This window comes from Harpia harpyja, chromosome 5 (assembly GCF_026419915.1).
Source record: "Harpia harpyja isolate bHarHar1 chromosome 5, bHarHar1 primary haplotype, whole genome shotgun sequence".
NCBI lineage: Eukaryota > Metazoa > Chordata > Aves > Accipitriformes > Accipitridae > Harpia > Harpia harpyja.
The window spans coordinates 65,019,510-65,036,882 of NC_068944.1; the positions used below are offsets into that span (position 1 = coordinate 65,019,510).

General features: G+C 36.2%; 1 protein-coding gene across 6 annotated transcripts in view; it reads right to left on the reverse strand.

The window, feature by feature from the left end:
* Positions 1 to 544: 544 nt before the first annotated feature.
* Positions 545 to 17,373, reverse strand: part of TAF2 (TATA-box binding protein associated factor 2) — a 64,300-nt gene continuing 47,471 nt past the window's right edge. For 3 of the 6 annotated variants that reach the window (XM_052787138.1, XM_052787136.1, XM_052787142.1), the window contains 4 exons: positions 15,289 to 15,518; positions 12,455 to 12,607; positions 11,931 to 12,042; positions 545 to 1,581 (listed from right to left, as the gene is read on the reverse strand). In XM_052787138.1, coding sequence (XP_052643098.1) covers positions 1,316 to 1,581; positions 11,931 to 12,042; positions 12,455 to 12,607; positions 15,289 to 15,518 — 761 coding nt within the window. In that variant the 3' untranslated portion in view covers positions 545 to 1,315. The remainder of the gene's footprint in view (positions 1,582 to 11,930; positions 12,043 to 12,454; positions 12,608 to 15,288; positions 15,519 to 17,373) is intronic. The other 3 variants (XM_052787139.1, XM_052787140.1, XM_052787141.1) reach the window with 3 other exon arrangements.

The window sequence follows — 17,373 nt, forward strand, 5'->3', positions numbered from 1 at the left end:
CTTTGCCCTAAGAAGGAGAATCAGTCTTTCACAGGAATTTGGGGGGAAAAAAAAAAAAAGAAAAAAAAAATTTAACCCAAATACAACCATCTTACAGAAAGCTAAATGTGAAGTGAACTCTGGGCAACAGAAGTCAACCAGTGCATGGAAATAAAACCCCTGCATCTACATACAAATAAAGAAAACATATAAAAAGTGGCAGAGACAATTTATCTCTATTATCAAAACTTCTAAAAACTTAAGGTTTTAAATAAAACATTTGCTGGGTGATAGTACACTGCATAAAACACAGCTGAAGAAATTTAAATGTATCCATCATTTAAAGTCTCAGACCTAGCTTAATCTACTAACATATTTCTCCTGTGGATTCATGAGCTGATCATACAGAATGCTTCCAAAAAAACCATCCCTCAGCAGAAGGAAATAATATCTTTTTCAATCTTCTAATCTTTAAACTTTTCAAAAATATTTTTTTTTATTTTAGCAAATCCACCTTTCAAAAGCATATTCCAATGTCAAGCTTGAAGAAAAAATTCTGCCTCTGTCAAAATAATTCGCAAACTTTATTGGATTTTTAAAAGCCTGATTACAGGACAAAACATGCATTAAGCATTTTGCTAAAATTCCAAAAACATAATTGCAGAATGTCACTATATTCAGAGGGTCATGTCCATAATAAATACCTGCAGCTTAAAAGCAGCTTGGAATTTTTTAAGAGTTTTAGTATCTGAAAAAGGCGAATGTTCTATATACTGTTCTTAAAATTCTGACATTACATTGCAATGGTTAAAGCAAGAAACAGCTCAACTGAAGACTACAGAAAATCCCTGTCTTCTCAGGAGGTCTACACTTGGTTATACAATACTACTCTGGAAACAGCACTTCACCAAAGGTCTGGCAATTGGTTTCTGCTTAAAACACACTCTGCCTCATAACATTCTTCAAAGGATTAAAACATAATTGATTCTGGCAGTACACATGGTCAGCATGATGTGCAGGGGGTTGCCAGTGGACATGGGGCCCTTACATAAAGGGCTGTGTTCTTTGTTTAAAATGGAAAAAAGAGTGGGAGGTGTGGAAAGCAGTGAAATACAAAATGACTCAGAATCATAAAACATATTTTTTGAATCAGATTATTTCAACAACCGCATATGCAAATAGAAGGCTTCAAATGAGGACGGTGGCAGAGCTTCTGAATTGCTAAGGCAATTCACATATTCTTATTTCCATAAAAAAAGATAGAAGCTATAGTTATATACATCCTTCTAAGTATTCAGAGAATATTGCAAGCTGAACTCCAGAGAAGCCATCGATATCAGTCTGAAAGTGATGGGGAACGGATTGATCGTGCACTAGCTGGACTGTTAGAGAAAGCAAAGGGATCCTTTTCCTTTTCTTTATTATCATGTTTATGTTTATGCTTATGCTTATGCTTGTGTTTCTTCTTCTTTTTCTTGTGCTCATGGTGGTGATGGTGATGGTGATCACTATGTTTTGAGGAGTTTGATTCTTTACTAAACACAGAGAGTGGAGCTGCTGAAACAGGGTGCATGTTCATCTCTCCCGAAGATTGTTCTTTACCTAAAAGAGTAGATATATGGGATTAGTAAACATTTAACTTGCATTGTTTTCAAACATAAGAAATTCTGAAATATTAAGATAAAACCTACATTATCATTTAAACATGCAAACACGGAATCTGTTACGATACTTGTACCATTAACTTTTTGTTTTTTTCAGAAAAGGCTCTGAACATGCCATTAAAGTCCCCGTACTAGCGACAATTTTTACAGAGTTACCTCTTCCTCAAAAGTATAAATGTAACCCAGGCAATTATGAATTGTAAAGAGCTAAGAAACTGCAAGTTATACTAGCTTCCAGAAATTCATTTTTAAAGAGTAGGAGGGCCACAATACCATGAATAATGAAAATATAACTGCTTATGAAAACTATGATATAAAGTGCAGGACTGGTATACATTACAGTGCAGTTTTGGGATGTAAACTCCTTTTAGTCAGGAGCTAAAGCTCCCTGCACGAACATAGAAACCTTCTGATACTGAACAGAAGAATTAAAATTGCTTTTTCAAAAAATTGCATCTTACAACCAATTTAGCCTATCTGAAAGATTATACAAAGTTTTGTTCTTAAACAAAAAGCAAATTCCAATAAAGACAATTACATCATCTTGTTTAGTATATATTTCACAAATACACTAGAACTACTTATATATTGAGTAAGCCCGGTATCTCAATCTGAGGAAGGAAAATCTGATCCATGACTTCTCAATTCCTGAACGACATTCTCTTTGGCTCATTTAATATTTCATTACTTCACACAAACTGCAATAGCTTCAGTAGTAGGAATTAAAGGGCAATTATCTAAGAACAACATTGTTAACGAGGGGAAACACTTGGAAGGTAGGAAGGCTCAGATTCCTTTAGGCAGAAATTGAATCAAATCACTCACACTGCAAGAACATGCTTTAACTACTAGATAAATGTAAGAAAGCACCATCAGATTTTTGAAGGCAACTGCTCCTTTAAGTTTTACTTAAAATGGATTTTCTTCAGTGCTGCTTTAAATGTTTGGGGCTCTCCCCCGCCCCCCGCCTCCAGTTTTTGGTGAAAATATCCCTGTTAAATAACACAGAATTATGTTATATACTTTGTAATTATCTTTTTCTGTATATTTAAAAATGGATTTTTTTCCCAGTACATCTTTTTGTTTGTTTGTTTTGTTTAGTATCTTTAAAGGCAAGAGTGATTCGTCTATGGCAATGATTCCTGGACGTCTGAAGAGCTAGCTCCCTGTAGTATGACAAACAAGCACTGAGCAAGATTTCCATGCAACCTTTCTAGCCTTATCCAAAAGATTAAGAACTGATTCAATCAAACACATATATAGGAAAGTTTCTAGACAGTACAGCTGTTCTGGGTTTTGTTTGTTTTTAAATATGTCTGGAAGAAAACAAAATCTACATCTATATGCAGTGTTTAGAAGTCAGAAAAGAAATACAAAACATTTTTACAGCAAGGATAATCAATGACTTGCTATGGGACATGGTGGAATCTCTATTGCTTAAAGTCTTAAACAGCAAAAGTGATGTCTTTCTAGAAACACGTTTGGGCTCAACCACAAAATGTGAATATAGTGCAATATAAAATTCTGCTGATGTTACGAAGAAGGCTAGATGAGAGTACAATAGTTTCCTATAGACTTAAAATCTCTAATATACAAGTACTTTAAAAAACTCTAATTTTTATTTCACCAGAACTATGCAGTAATAAGCTCATGTTATCAATGCAAAGATTTATTGTTAGAACTCACAATGACTTTACTTTTTATTATGGCAGATAAAAGATATGCACACAAATTCAAACTTCCAGTTGCTGACTTCAATGCACAGTTACTACAACTTTTTTACATTGTTACCTGGATCCATTCTCGACAATGCAGACAGCATGCAAGTATTCTGTATTTGATGTAAAATGGCACAAGATTGCTTCACAATTTAACTATTTCTAATTATATTTCTCTTAAGGAACCTGTATCTAAACTTAGCCCTGTAACCTAAGCTCATTCCCCTAAAGCATACAGCTTTTAGACAAGTAAGAAAATTTTTTTTAGCAGCTGCAAGGATGCAAAACCAGCCACTGAACAGAAGACAGAACAGTGGAAAAAGGAGCATATCTGACTTGGGCCATTAGAAAAGGAATGGTTGGAGGCTGTACCTCAGAAAACCAAAGCACACAGTATTTGAAACCATTAAAGTAGGCTATAGTAGTTAAAGGTCAATTGCGGCAGTGACACAAACACAGCTTCTAGTAACACAGAAATAAAGGTCATGACAAAAAGCCTGAAGAAGACTGATCAGTGTTTGTCCATAAAAGATGTACAGAAGATTATGTAAGGTACAGAACACATTCTCACATGCTCTCAAGCCACAGGCACATGATGCATTAAAATATAGAAAGCAAACTAAAGTCAACTTGAGTTAACTAAAGAAAACAAAAAACCCCCACACATGACACAAACCCTTAAGACTTCACAGCTCCGTTATTTCCAAATTGTGGAGTTATTTTTATATGGAAACCTAACCTGTAAGTCTAGACACTACATTTGTAACAACATCAAACCAAAGCTAAGCCTCTGAGCTTTAAAAATTTTAACCCACTATAACTGGTGTAAGGACATGGGCTTAAGTCTGCAGGGATGATGTAGCAGTAGTGCTATGTGCCAGTGAAGACCAAGGATGCCATCAAACAGACCCTCTTGACACTGTTGTACTACCTGCCACTTGTGCAAGTTTCCTGCTGTGTACTGAACTACCAGCTCTGCTAAGGCAACAGTCTGCATTATCACTTCTTTACTTATTTCAGGTGGGTTATTAAAAAAAAAAAATCTATTATTTAAAGCAGTTAAACACCATTGACTGGAGCAAGTTAGGGAGCAAATACATCAGTAGCTCAAGCCAACAGGACTGAAGGGGTGGTGATGAGCACCTAGAAACTGAAAAAGACAGGAAGATCTTCAGGAAAGGGAGAAATGGAATCCAACTGCAACTCAAGGGCTACTGACACTTAAGAGGACACTCAACATTGGTAATATAGCACAAATGTCAGTAAGAAATGAAAGAACGTCATTACAAAAATCTACTTTTACTGAGCCAGTACTAAGAGTACACATACACTTTCTTCATAGAGGTCAATGATAGCTATAATCTGTTGGATTTTTAAATGCAAAAGTAATAACTATCCAGAAAATTTCCTCCTACTGTTAAAGAGTACTTTGAAATCAGGAATCAAATATATTGATCCTGGACAATGGCTCAGAAAGGACGTACGCAGACTACCAAACTAAGTTGTCTGTAAAATGGACAGACCTACAAAAGCTCTGTAAAAAATTTTACAGGTTTGTACCTGTAAAATTAACTGTTAAACTTGCAGAACACTTTTTAATTTCTTTTTAATTAATATCTACTTAAAGCCCATGCCAGGAACCTGCCAAACTAGGCAAGCAAGGTTAAATAGGAATTGCTTTACAGGCCATTAATACCATCCTCACAACAACAGGGCTAGCAGGGTTGCTGCAAGGAGGCACGAAGCACTCCCCCTTTCTGCAGGGAACCCACTTCCTCTTGGCAGAGGGAGCAGGACTGGAACCCGGGTTTCTCAAATCACAGAAACACACAATAAGTGGAGGGTGAGCCCAGGAGCTCGCTTCTGAAGTGGTTAGTAGCATTCCTTGGAAGAAAATGCACATACATGTGTCTATCCACTTGGATCTCCTTCTGTTTGGGATGTGGAGATTCCAATGTAATTATTGGCTTTGCAGTGTTCCAGCTAGCTGGGTAGGTGTTTAAAATTAGACAGGATTACTATCCCATGGGAGAAAGACCATAAACTTTGTACACACCTTGTCACAGGGACCAATACAAATGCTATAGATATTGTGAGAGAGAATAAAATATGAAAACACAGATCTCGTAGTTTAGTTTTCGAATGAAAGGAGTTTAGATCTTGATAAGCTTTAAAGTAACATTTTCTGTCACAACAAAAATCACTGTCAGATAATTATAACATCCTGTTCATCAATTACCTAGGGTAAGTTTTTTTCTTTTTAAAAATCATTGGTGCATGAACATTGAACAATGCTGTTCGGTAGAGTGTTTTTTACTCTTATTTTGTTATTGAACCTTTAAAATATGGGAACATGTAACTTGAGACTTTAACATGCCAACAAGCCTTCATAAGATCTTCCATATGGTCTCTCCTATATTTCTGATTTTGTGTGAAGAGGGTGGGACACCACAGACTTACAGTCTCTGTTTCTTTACATGTACAATGTATTTAAAACAGCTGGCTTATGTAGGACTTTTCCAGATTGATACTTGTTAAAAATGACCCCATTTGCACCCTGATTTATTCAAACATCAGAGAGGGAGAAACCAACTTCATAAATCACAGCAAACGGTAAGGCCTATGCGTCCAGTGTTTCGGCTGAGGACTGGCTGGTGCTCCAGAACCTGACACCGACCACTTCTGGGAAGAAGGGGACATCAACACAAGCATGCAAGCACTTAATATGTCTCTCCCAGAACCCAAAGAAAGCTTGCTAATGAGAAAAATAATGTCCTCTTTTTGCCTAGCAGTTGAACTGTAGCTCTGGCTAGCATTTTCTCTAAAGAGAAAACACTAAAAAAGCTGAAAAGATCTTAACCATTTTGACAATTATCCTGTTTTTCCTTATTTCTACTTTTCTTTTTTAGTATTACCCTGGAATTGTCCAAGATACACACTATTTTTTAATTTAATGCTGTGTTTATGCATCTGTTGAACCATCAACAAAGCACATACAGAAAGTTACTAGGCATAAATAATTACAAGCTTCCAGAATGCAGGAGTGTCTTGTCATTTGTCTTAAGAAGCAGAATTTTCAAATTATATATCTCTGAAAAAAAGTTATCAATTTTCTGCCTAATAGTGTTTTTTTTAAGGACCATATGACAAAATTTAAAGTTTGAGAGTGAGAAGTAAAGGTCTAGTTAAAAAAAAAAGCACCCAAATGTTTTCTGAGGATGTTGTTAAACAAATCAGTTAATTTGGCTCCCACATAAGAATTTTAACTAGTTCCAATATACAGATTCACTTGACTTTGTATTTTTAGTGGGATTTATATCCAGATAGATAATTCCTTATACCTATACCAAAGGATAGCCTCTGCTAAAGTACTGCATAGACAAGCTGATGATTTAATCAAAATATACTTTTAACTGGTATCTGTTTTATTAATTTCCTCATTTGACTTCCATTTAACAACTATATTGCTTTGTCCTTACATTAAAATAATAGCTTAGCTGTGGTGCTATTTTTACTACAGTTATGTTAATATTCTAGAAAATTCTAGAGTGTTCCCTACTCTAGAGAAAAAGAACATTTAAATCAGTAAGTCAATTCAGAATACTTTGTGCCTCTAACAGTTTCAGGTAGTTCACCTGAAAATTTAGTTGCTAGCCTTATCCATCTTCTAGGCTTGAGAGTGATTAGTTGTTTTCTCAGTCACAGCTACAATATCATGTTGTTTTTATTACATCATGTAGTTGACACACTGCAGCCACACACTGATGCAATACTCATTTATGTTGTCACTTTATCTGCAGGGCTTATGTTTTTGTTAAAGCTGCTTTCATGCACTTTAGGATAAAGCACTTGAAAACACCCTTCCTTGTGAAGCGTACAATTGACCACACACTATTTCAGTGAGGCAAAATTATCTACGGAACCTCAAAGCCTGTAAGTTACCAATTTGGAAACAGTTATATTTTAGGTAATAAAGTCAACATATGTGTAACGGATACTATCAAACAGATACTATATTAATATTATATGCTATTAAAGGGTAGTCTGACAGAACAGTTTTAACAGCTTTTCCTTCCTTAAGAAGTAAAGCAAAAATCCATCATTGTCAGTAGTACCCTCATATCCAAGAAGTGTTCATTTATATATTTGTCTGTATGCTGATGTTTCTGTAACCCTTTTTCAGAGGGAGCCACTAACTAATGCCTGAACTTTGAGGTACTGGTGCTCTTATAGCTAACTCAGGTAACTGCTGAGCTGCACAGGACTGGGCTTTTTATACAGTTCAGACTGAATTCATATTAACTACTGTATTCACACTTGAAATGCAGTGATTTGCACCATAAGCTCAAATCTACTGTTGTAAATGTACTGTTTAAACATACATAATGTTTATAGTAGTCATACATAATGACTACAGTAGTTTCCCTCTACACTTTACTGCAGTGTGTGCTGTATCCAGTTTCAAATAGCTCCAGAAACAATTCAATCCAGCTAAATCATTATTTCCTGAAACTCCAGACAGTAACTGTGATAAACAAGACCGCAATCCAATCAACATGTATGAGTGTTGCCTAGACCTTCAAAGTTTCATGTACATCTACATGGTAAACAGAGTGACCTACAAGGTCAGCAGTGGAAATTTCCAGCTTGATTATCCTGAAAAAGAGCAAAAGGATTAATAGAATTAATAGAATAGCCAAAGGATTTTTCTGATCTGAGTTCGAATGCTCAGGATGCGTCCTCAAAGCCTACTGCTCCTGAATGTGATCAGAAAAAGGACTGCTGCTGCACAAACAGAACTTCGCTGTATTTACTTTCTTTTTCCTTTTGTAAAAATAAAGAAGAGAGAGAATTGTATACTGCTTTGCATCAACTATCAAACTACCCAAAATAGTTGGGAAAATTCTAATTAAATGTTGATCAGTAATGACCTGTTGAGTCACAATGACATGTAACTTCACTGGCAGATCACTCTGGCTACAGCCAGGCATTTACAATCATAGAACCATTTAGGTTGGAAAAGACCCTTAAGATCATCAAGTCCAACCGTAAACCTAACACTGCCAAGTCCAGCACTAAACCATGTCCCTAAGCACCACATCTACACGACTTTTAAATACCTCCAGGGATTTTGGAAGCAGAAAAGAACAGGCCAATCAATAACCACGGATACATATAGCAGAACTTTTTAAAGGTTAATTTTGAAGTATTGTACTTTCAGATGAGTGAAATATTAAAGTAAATAAAGAAGTGTATCTTAATCTGATTTCACTGAAGTCAACAACGCATGACAAGTCACCTTACAGTCTGAAATAAGAGTTTAAATCTACTGCTTACACAAAATCTGATCTTGAAATTCTTTTGATCTTAAGATAAGATTAGGGAGTGTTACTACTATCCTTGATTTAGTAGCAAACAAAAACCTGTTCTCGCATTAGAAACGTGACCTTGCACAGCTTTAGAGGCTCAAAGGCGGCTCCCATGTTTCTAGTCCTGAGGGCAGATGAATAATCAACACAACAGCATTCTTCAGACAGTTCACAACTGATGTTTTGTTTGTTTTAATACCTTCTTGAAAAATGCTCAGAATCGCTTATAACTACCAGAGTCCACAGTTCTATTATCGTAGACAGGATGCTTTAGTATGAACTACAAAAGGTGCTGTAATTACTGTACTGAAACCTGTAATCCTGCAAGAGTTGTAGTACAAGACTTCTTTTATTGCCTTTGCAGCGTGCCTCAACCCTAACCTTTCACATCCATGAGCAGAAGCATACAGGAAAAAAAAAAAAAGGTTTTAAAGCAAAATAATATTTTCCTGGCTTTAGGGGGGTTATATCAACTTGAACAAACCCAAATTATCGTTCGTGGGGAATGTAAAAAAAACCCCCAAAACCAAAAAAGAATACACAGATACGGCAGGAATTAGACCCAACATGAACTTCCTCCTGGCAGCTGCTGTTCACAGGCTGTGTTTGGCTGATGACCTCACACTTCATGTGACATGTGGGGACATAACCCACAGCTGTGAGAGGAAAACTGAGTATGGACTAAGAGCTCGCTGCCTTCCAAGTAAGAGTCACAGAACTGAGGCAGATACAAGATCTCTCAGATTTACTAACAACATACTGAGACCATTTCAGAACCTGTTGTCAATCTATTTCACAATAATCACTCACTGGAGTGCACCCATCCTCCATCATTGCTGCAAAAACTCAAAAGGCCCTCAGCAAATATTATCTGCGATTCTTTTGTAGAACAGAACGCTCCAATGTGTGAACAATTTTATTTACGTATGCTTTTATTCTTCCCCCATCTGTTTCTTCTCAGAAGTATACCATTTCCTAAAGATTGAACTGCCTTTATTTACTCAGTCTGAAATTCATACATCTCTGCTTCTAAGAAAAATGCTATGAATAAGAAACAGGTGAAATTTTAGAAGCAAAGACTATCTGAAGTGGAACTATTTCTAGCTGCACAAACCAAAGAAAATGAAATTAATCTGAAGCGTTTCAAAATAACACTTTTCAAAGGCTTATTATTTAAAATGAATTCTGTGGCAAAACCCAGCATTTGTCTCATTTATTACCTAGGAAAGAAAATGTATTCCGGTGTGCTGAATGCCTAAACGGCAGAGGTGAGAAGGTCATTCAGCACACAAGTGAAACTCGAAGTAGCTTTTGTCTGCTGTAGGTCTACAAATGCAGCAGTCAACTGGCCATTACTCCACTCCTGATCAGACCTTACCCTTTCTGAACTCTAGTGCAGACTTAATATGCAACAGTCCTGGAGCACAGAGCTGGCGTACAGAGGGTCCCATAAGTCCTATTTGTGAAGTATTTGGCAGAGTTTTGTTTATGACTTTATATTCCGTAGAGTGTGTAAATCTAGTAAAAAAAATCTGTTGCAAAATATCATGTAAGAGTTATAAATACTAATCCTCAGCGGATCAGCTTTGCACTTGTGTGCCCTGGATGTGTCATTCTTTGCCGTAACAGAAAATGTGATGGTTGACCATAACGTTGAGGACAAAATTCAGAGCAGCTCCAAGAGGTTTAAAGTAAAGGTTGTGTGGCATTAGGCTCCTAAGTTCATGAGAGCAACCTACATGCAGCCTTCCCCTTTACTCTGCTGAAATGCCTCTGCTTTAGGCAAGAAGTTGTGAGTTTTGCTACTCTACATATCTAACAGCAAATCCATCCTGGTGGAGCTGGCTGTACAGGCACATGTCATTAACCAAAGGCCATCTGGAATCCAGAAACTAGACCTCCCTGTGTTTTATGTCCCCATATGAACTTAATTTGTTAGCTGAGCAATGACAGCAGTTACCTTTTATAAAAAAAAACAAAACCCCTTAGTAGCTAGAGCATCTGCCAAAGAAGTAAAAATGTTAAGTCGTAGACCCTAAAAGAGTATGAGCATCCACACCCCTGGCCAGCACCAAGGCACCAGCCTCAGCAGGATACTCAGAGCAGGAACATCCACCAGCCCTTCTCTTAAATGGGGCCATTAAATTGCCAGGTCACAGGGAATGCAGACGAGGTCACCTGTCAGCATAGCTCAGGACCTAGGGCACTCAAGATGGAACCAACGTTCCAGATCCTGCTGCTAAGGTCTACTTGTATTTTACTTTAGGCAACCACTGGATAAAAAGAGAAAAACAAGCAAGAGGGTAATTATTCTGAATCCTACTTCTAAGGCCAAATACTTCACTTTTACACATTGCAGTACTGCAACCTTAAAACCTTGTTTTGGATGTGTACCGAAGATCTCTCAAAATGCTTGCTACACAGTCACGCTACCTCGGCTTAGCTCCACTGGTACGTTCTGGAACTAAACTTAAGAAATGTGGTTAAAATATTTTGAGAAAATGAGACTAACCACTGAATTTCTTTGCTAGTGACAGATAAGCAAAGAAGGTGGAAGTTCATCAGTGAAGTTCAGCCTGCCTTAAGGTTTCTAAGAAACAATATTCTTTGAGAAGTAATTTTGTGAAATATTTTATGAAAAAGATACTAAGAGCAGTAGTAAAAGAAGTGCTTGAAATAAAACCATTTTATTCACAGATGCAATCTTTTCAACTTTGAAAAGCCCTTCTAAGCATCTCTGAGGCTTGTATGTTTTTTATCTACTGATATCGTTATGAATCATTAAGATTAGAGATTTTTTTTACCTGAATAGTCTTGCTATTTTTTTTAAAGTGAATCTTCAAAATTATTATTTTTTAAATGACAACTATGGCAAAATAAGTTTTACCTAATTGCTTATGGGGTTCTACTTCAGCTTTACATTATTTTATTCATTCCTTAGCTTTTCACTTTTATAAGCACGATACATACTTGTCTTACTTAGATGTGTATGAAAATACACATGTACACAGTTATCTATAAATATACTGGAAGCTAAAGAAATGTTCCTATGCACCCTTTACACACTTCCTGGAATTCGGTTAACATTTAACACTTACCAATACTGTATACATAGGAGTAAGCAGTGGCAAAAAAAGCCCAAACAACCCCACAACTGAAATAGTTGAAAAATTTATACTATCATTTTGCCAATAAGTTACTTGTACCTGGTGTGGATGGTCTCTCCAACATATTCAAATGATGGTAAATAAAGGCTTGACTGTCATGAACTGTGTCCATATCAATTTCCTCCTCTTCTTGAGAGTTTGAGAACTAAGATATCAGGAAAAAAATAAGCAGATGCTAATAACTCATAAGAATATCACTAAATAGAACTTAGAATATTTTATTTTTGAGGTAAACTGGGGGTGAGAGGGAAAGGAAGTGATATCTACCACTGCAAAGGAATAAAAATTCAACAAAATTAAAAAAGGTCAGTGCCTTTTCTTCTTTCTAATTTACCGTGAAGCTGTGTGAACAAAAGCATTATTTGTCAACTTTAGTTCTTGCCAGCCAATAAAGAATCTGATGGGAAATGATTTTGCCAAAGTAACCGTAACAACTACTGTACACATATACACAACATATCTTTTGTTTGAACATAGCTTTAAGGGAAGTCAGCAGAAGCCACTGCTGTTATTCTGAATATCCTACATATTGTGCAAGTTGAATTTCCATTTCTTACTCTGATTTTGAGTTTGACTTTACTGTCTTCATTCTTCTCTAGTATTTGCCCTGGCTCCAATGGAGACCCGAGTGGCATATCAGCCTTCCTCTTCACCCCCTGCTGATGACCAGAAATGCTGGATGCTGTTTCCTTAATAAGATGATCATCCTCCTGAAGCAGCATTAAAAGACCAAAATTAGAAGATAGCAAGAGCCATGTTTCAGCCTAAAAGAGACCTGATAGCTGAAAACACTTCTGAGTAAAGTGGGTGATTTGAACAAAGTTTTCCCTGTAGTTCTGGCAAAAAATATTTCCTAAAACCCTGTATGGATTTGTGCCAACCTCTCCTACAAACATAGTTTCTCTTTACTTCTACCCCTGCTGCCTCTGCATATCTAGCATTGGCATCTTTTCTGTCCCTGCTCACAATCATGGTACTGTTGGTGTGCAACAACATTTGCTGCCTCTGAATAACCTTTCTATAAATCTGTGCCTTGCAGACTCTCCTCACTCCAAATCTCAGTTGAAAAACTGTGATAGCCCCTGATCTACACAGGCAATTTAGCTAAATCTTCTTTTAGTTAGCTTTAAAAGCTAATGCTTGCTTTGTTGAATAGAAATCATAATGAGCACTTGTAACTTGTTGGTTTTTTTTTTTTTTAAATTTCACAACAGTATTTATTAAAAAGAGTTAAACTGTTCTGTAAATTACTGCTTAGATTATCAACAAAAACAGGGTCAAAGGTATATAAAAATAGCAAGAGTCTACTAAGTTACACATATAGTCATTAAAACAGGAGACAGGTGTTCCAACAAGTCCAATACACAAAATATAGAAGGAAAAATAGAGTATCCACAGAAGCAAACATAATTAAAAGCCCACTAAAAACTAGATAAAAGCTGTATCATAGACCCTCAAGAGCATATGCTGCTCCACTGAACTGCTCTTCCTCTATCCTACAAAGGGCACTGTAGACCCACAAACTCTTGCCCTGAACAATTCAAATTCAATTTTATGAAGTGGGTTACTTTTACCATCCTCAGCAAATTCTATGTCACAAGTCTATCAGTACTGATTTTAACATGTTTATGCTCTCAGAATATACAGTCTGCTTTAAAGAATCTAGTCAATCTTATGTATTCTATCACCTGTTAATTCTTTTTTTCCCTCAAATACATATTTCCCTGTTTTCATTCCTATTATTTAACTCAACACACTGCTGTTGTGAAACACTTTTGGATAAACTTTGCCTGATGTGAGAGGCAGGGGTTTTTTTTATGTTACTGGTCTGATTTTTTTTACAAGGAAAATCAGTTCTCTGAATTTTGGGGGAGTTACAGTGAAAATGGTAACCTTCAAGTAAGGCGTAGGAGAATGGAGATGAGACATAGGAGAAGATACGAAGGATGAAGTGTGAATTGAGGTTTATACTAATGCTGTATTTTCACACTAGCATAAGCCAGTACTGCTGCTGGAAGAAGCAGCCTCTTCCTCTTCCTCACCCATTTCTGTCCTGGGCTGCCACAAGCATTTGTATAACTACATGATGAACTGGACCAGGAAACTGACCTAGCAGGGAATATCAGTTCATAAAAAAGGGTATTTTTCAACCAGATTCTCCTCTGATCCAGCTCACTGGATGTGAGCATAAGGGAGAGGACAGTATAGGAAGAGTTAAGAGGAAATTTTTTGATTAAGATAGTCTGGCTGCAAAAAAAAAGTGTGGATGTTCACTGAACTGCAGCCTAAAAACCTGCCAACAAAATGCCTCCTGCTATTTAATTCTGATGTTTATGCACAGCAAATTAGGACTTATTACATGATCTGTAAATATGTAGGATAGCTCTAATGGTATTTGACTCCATCATCATTTTCTCCCCCTACTGGAAATAGCCTGCAAGGTACTGTGATAATTTGCACTCTCAGTATAATTCTGAATAAAAACATTTTAGAAATTAACTATGGGACTGATAAAGTAACAGTAAACCATCCTATTCAAAAGGGTGCAAAGTGTTTCAAACATGCTAACCACATGTTCACATTCTCTTTCAGGATTTACTTCTAAGCAGTTTCAATCAAATGTAGTTTTTGAAACTAAGAAGAATTTAATAAAATTATTCATTATTTCCATGTCTGTTGAGTTTTTCCCCTTGTAATTAAATTTGTCCAACAAAAAGACTTGCAGCAGTGGCAGTTATTCTTAAGAAAAGTATGACTTGAATAGCTTGTAATACCTATTTTCTAACTACACAATTAGGACTGAAGCCTCCGAAGCCAGAAAGATATCAAACATAATGTATGTGATTTTTCAGAAGTTGCTACAAATCCTTCAGAGCACAGTGCTAAGTAGTCAGATTCAAGTGTTCAATGAAGATGTGTTAAAGTTTCAACTTTCACATCTCAAAGTTGTTTAAAAAGAGGTATACCTATGTATTTTAAGATGTAATAAATTTACTGATAAAAGGTTTTGTTTTGGAAAATTGCATAACTTGCCCATAAGCAATATTCTTTGTCTAATTAAAAAAAGTTTTCATCACAGCATCAAACATTTCTGTGAATCACTTCATGTCTCACAAGCAATATAGGAAAAGTAAAGTTTTATAAAGAACAGAAATGATGAGATGAGAAAAAACAAGTAAAAAGCTTGCATACGCTATGCAAAACAGTTTTAAAAAGTCAAAAAAGTTACGGTATATGCCAGCTTTTCAAGTGGAAGGAATAAAGAGTAACAAGGTATAAAGGTAGCTTAGGCAAAGCATGAGAAGCTTGAACACAATACAAAATTAAATCAGCAACCAATGCAAGCACTCAGAGCCAGCTGAATGGGATGTATGCAGATGGTTTGTCTTACGGTGTTCTGAAATCCTACTGACTGTCCGTGATTGTTAGTACTATTCACAGGTTCCTGATTATTTGCAACTGATTCAGGGATAATCGTTGGATTAAGTACAGCCTTCTTTTCTTTCAGATTAAGAACAAGTCCAAGCTCTGGTAATGGTAAACAAGAAGGTCTGCTGAGGCCAAAAAGTGTGAAATAGAGGTCCACAGCACCACATCGTAATCTCCAGTCATGTGAAGTTCCTAAAATCCAAAAGAGATTATTGTTAATACAGAGATACAATCTTCTCCCCCACAAATAAAACAGTTTAAGTGATCTGGATCCACCAGAGCATGACATTTTCTGTGCTTCAGATACAATTCCCTCATTATTCCTGCCTCTTATTGACTCAAACTCACCTGCCACATCCTGTTTAAAAGGAAGGCTTTAAGTTGTTTTGGTTGTAAACTGGACAGGTTTAGTAAAACAAGACTGAGAAAGTAAGTGCTATAATAACATAATGAAAAATAAAACGAAAATAATCACACTCGTATGCTTTTATTTTTGAAGTTTCACTTTAAGTTTTACTATCAGACAACTAAATAGAACATTTTGTTACCAAACTGGCTTCCCATATCAATGGATTTGGTCGCACTTGCCTATGTACTCCATGAAATGTAGTAGGAGCCTTAAGCATGACTGAGATCCGTACCCATTGGAAACCACACTGATAGAGAACACGGCAATGCATAAACATGCTTTTTGACGTCACTACTATGTCATGTACTTCATGGGATACTCAATACTTTAATTTGTATTCATACTGGTGATATGTATTCTTACTGCACAAAGCAATGCTTCATTGATTTCATTTTTCACTGCAAACTGTGTACTGCTTTTATATCTTCATACACAAATGGTCAAAGCACGTTTGGCACCAATCACAACAGAAAGACATCTAACATCTGGTGCAAGGCTGCAAATACAGTGATTCTGGTGTTAACTCATCCCAGCTCTTGACTGATTGCAAGTTTATTGAACATATTGTTCCACAGCAGGAATAGAACTGTATCTGGTAAACAAGACACAGATGTGCCAACTGCCATGTTAATGTGGCTGTGCAAGACTTAGCACAAAATAAAATTACAAGATCTATCCCTGTAAATAGTAAGTTTCATGGGGCTTAATAGTGTTTTGAGTAAGCTTAGCTGTACATACACTTACCCAGTTACAAGTCAAAGCAATATGAATATTAATCTGGACATTTCTAACATTAAAATACTCTCCAGAGAATGACACATTCACAAGTACTAATTTTAAAACTATTCTAGTATTTTAACAACAAATAATTTAAAACTAGTACATCTTAAAATGATATGATGAATTCCCATTCAGTATGTCTCTCCTTTTCCAGCTGAACAACTAAGCTTAAATACAATTGGTTACTGAATTTCTCTGCAATCTTTGGAACTTGTGAGCATTACCAATTTAATGCAGATTAACAAGGAAAAAAAAAAAAGATTACATATATCAATCAGAGTCTGTTTTCTATTGCATGTGCTTATTTTAAATGAAAGCAACTCATGATTCTAGAATCATGCAGCTTTAAACCTGGCTACTAACTTGTCTCCCATTAACAAACATTTTTTCAAGGCACCCTGGAATGCTACAGTTATCCCTTACAGAAAATAAATTGAAACATTATGTCATCTTGATGCACAGAAATTTAAGTACTTAAAGCCCCATGAATCATAGTAAGAATGTATACCCTATTTGTTACTTGCAAAAGGAGGCAATGGTTTTAAGTAACACTGCACACACTCTTCTCTCAAGAAAAAGGAAAAACAAACTCTCTGATGGTAACATCAAAATCGTTTATTTTCTGTGCCTGACACCTGGCAAATCCTATGAAACTGAACTACTAGTAGTCTCCCCACTTCAGCCCCTGGAGTGTAGCTGTAAACTTTTAAACTCTAAAAATAATGATACACAGAGAACAGACAGCCTTCAATGACCTAAAAAAAACTATATAAACATTTATATGTAATCTATGTAGTAATGTGCCAGATGTTAAAGGGCAGTTTGTCAGGACTGGATAAAACTGCTTCAGTAATGAAA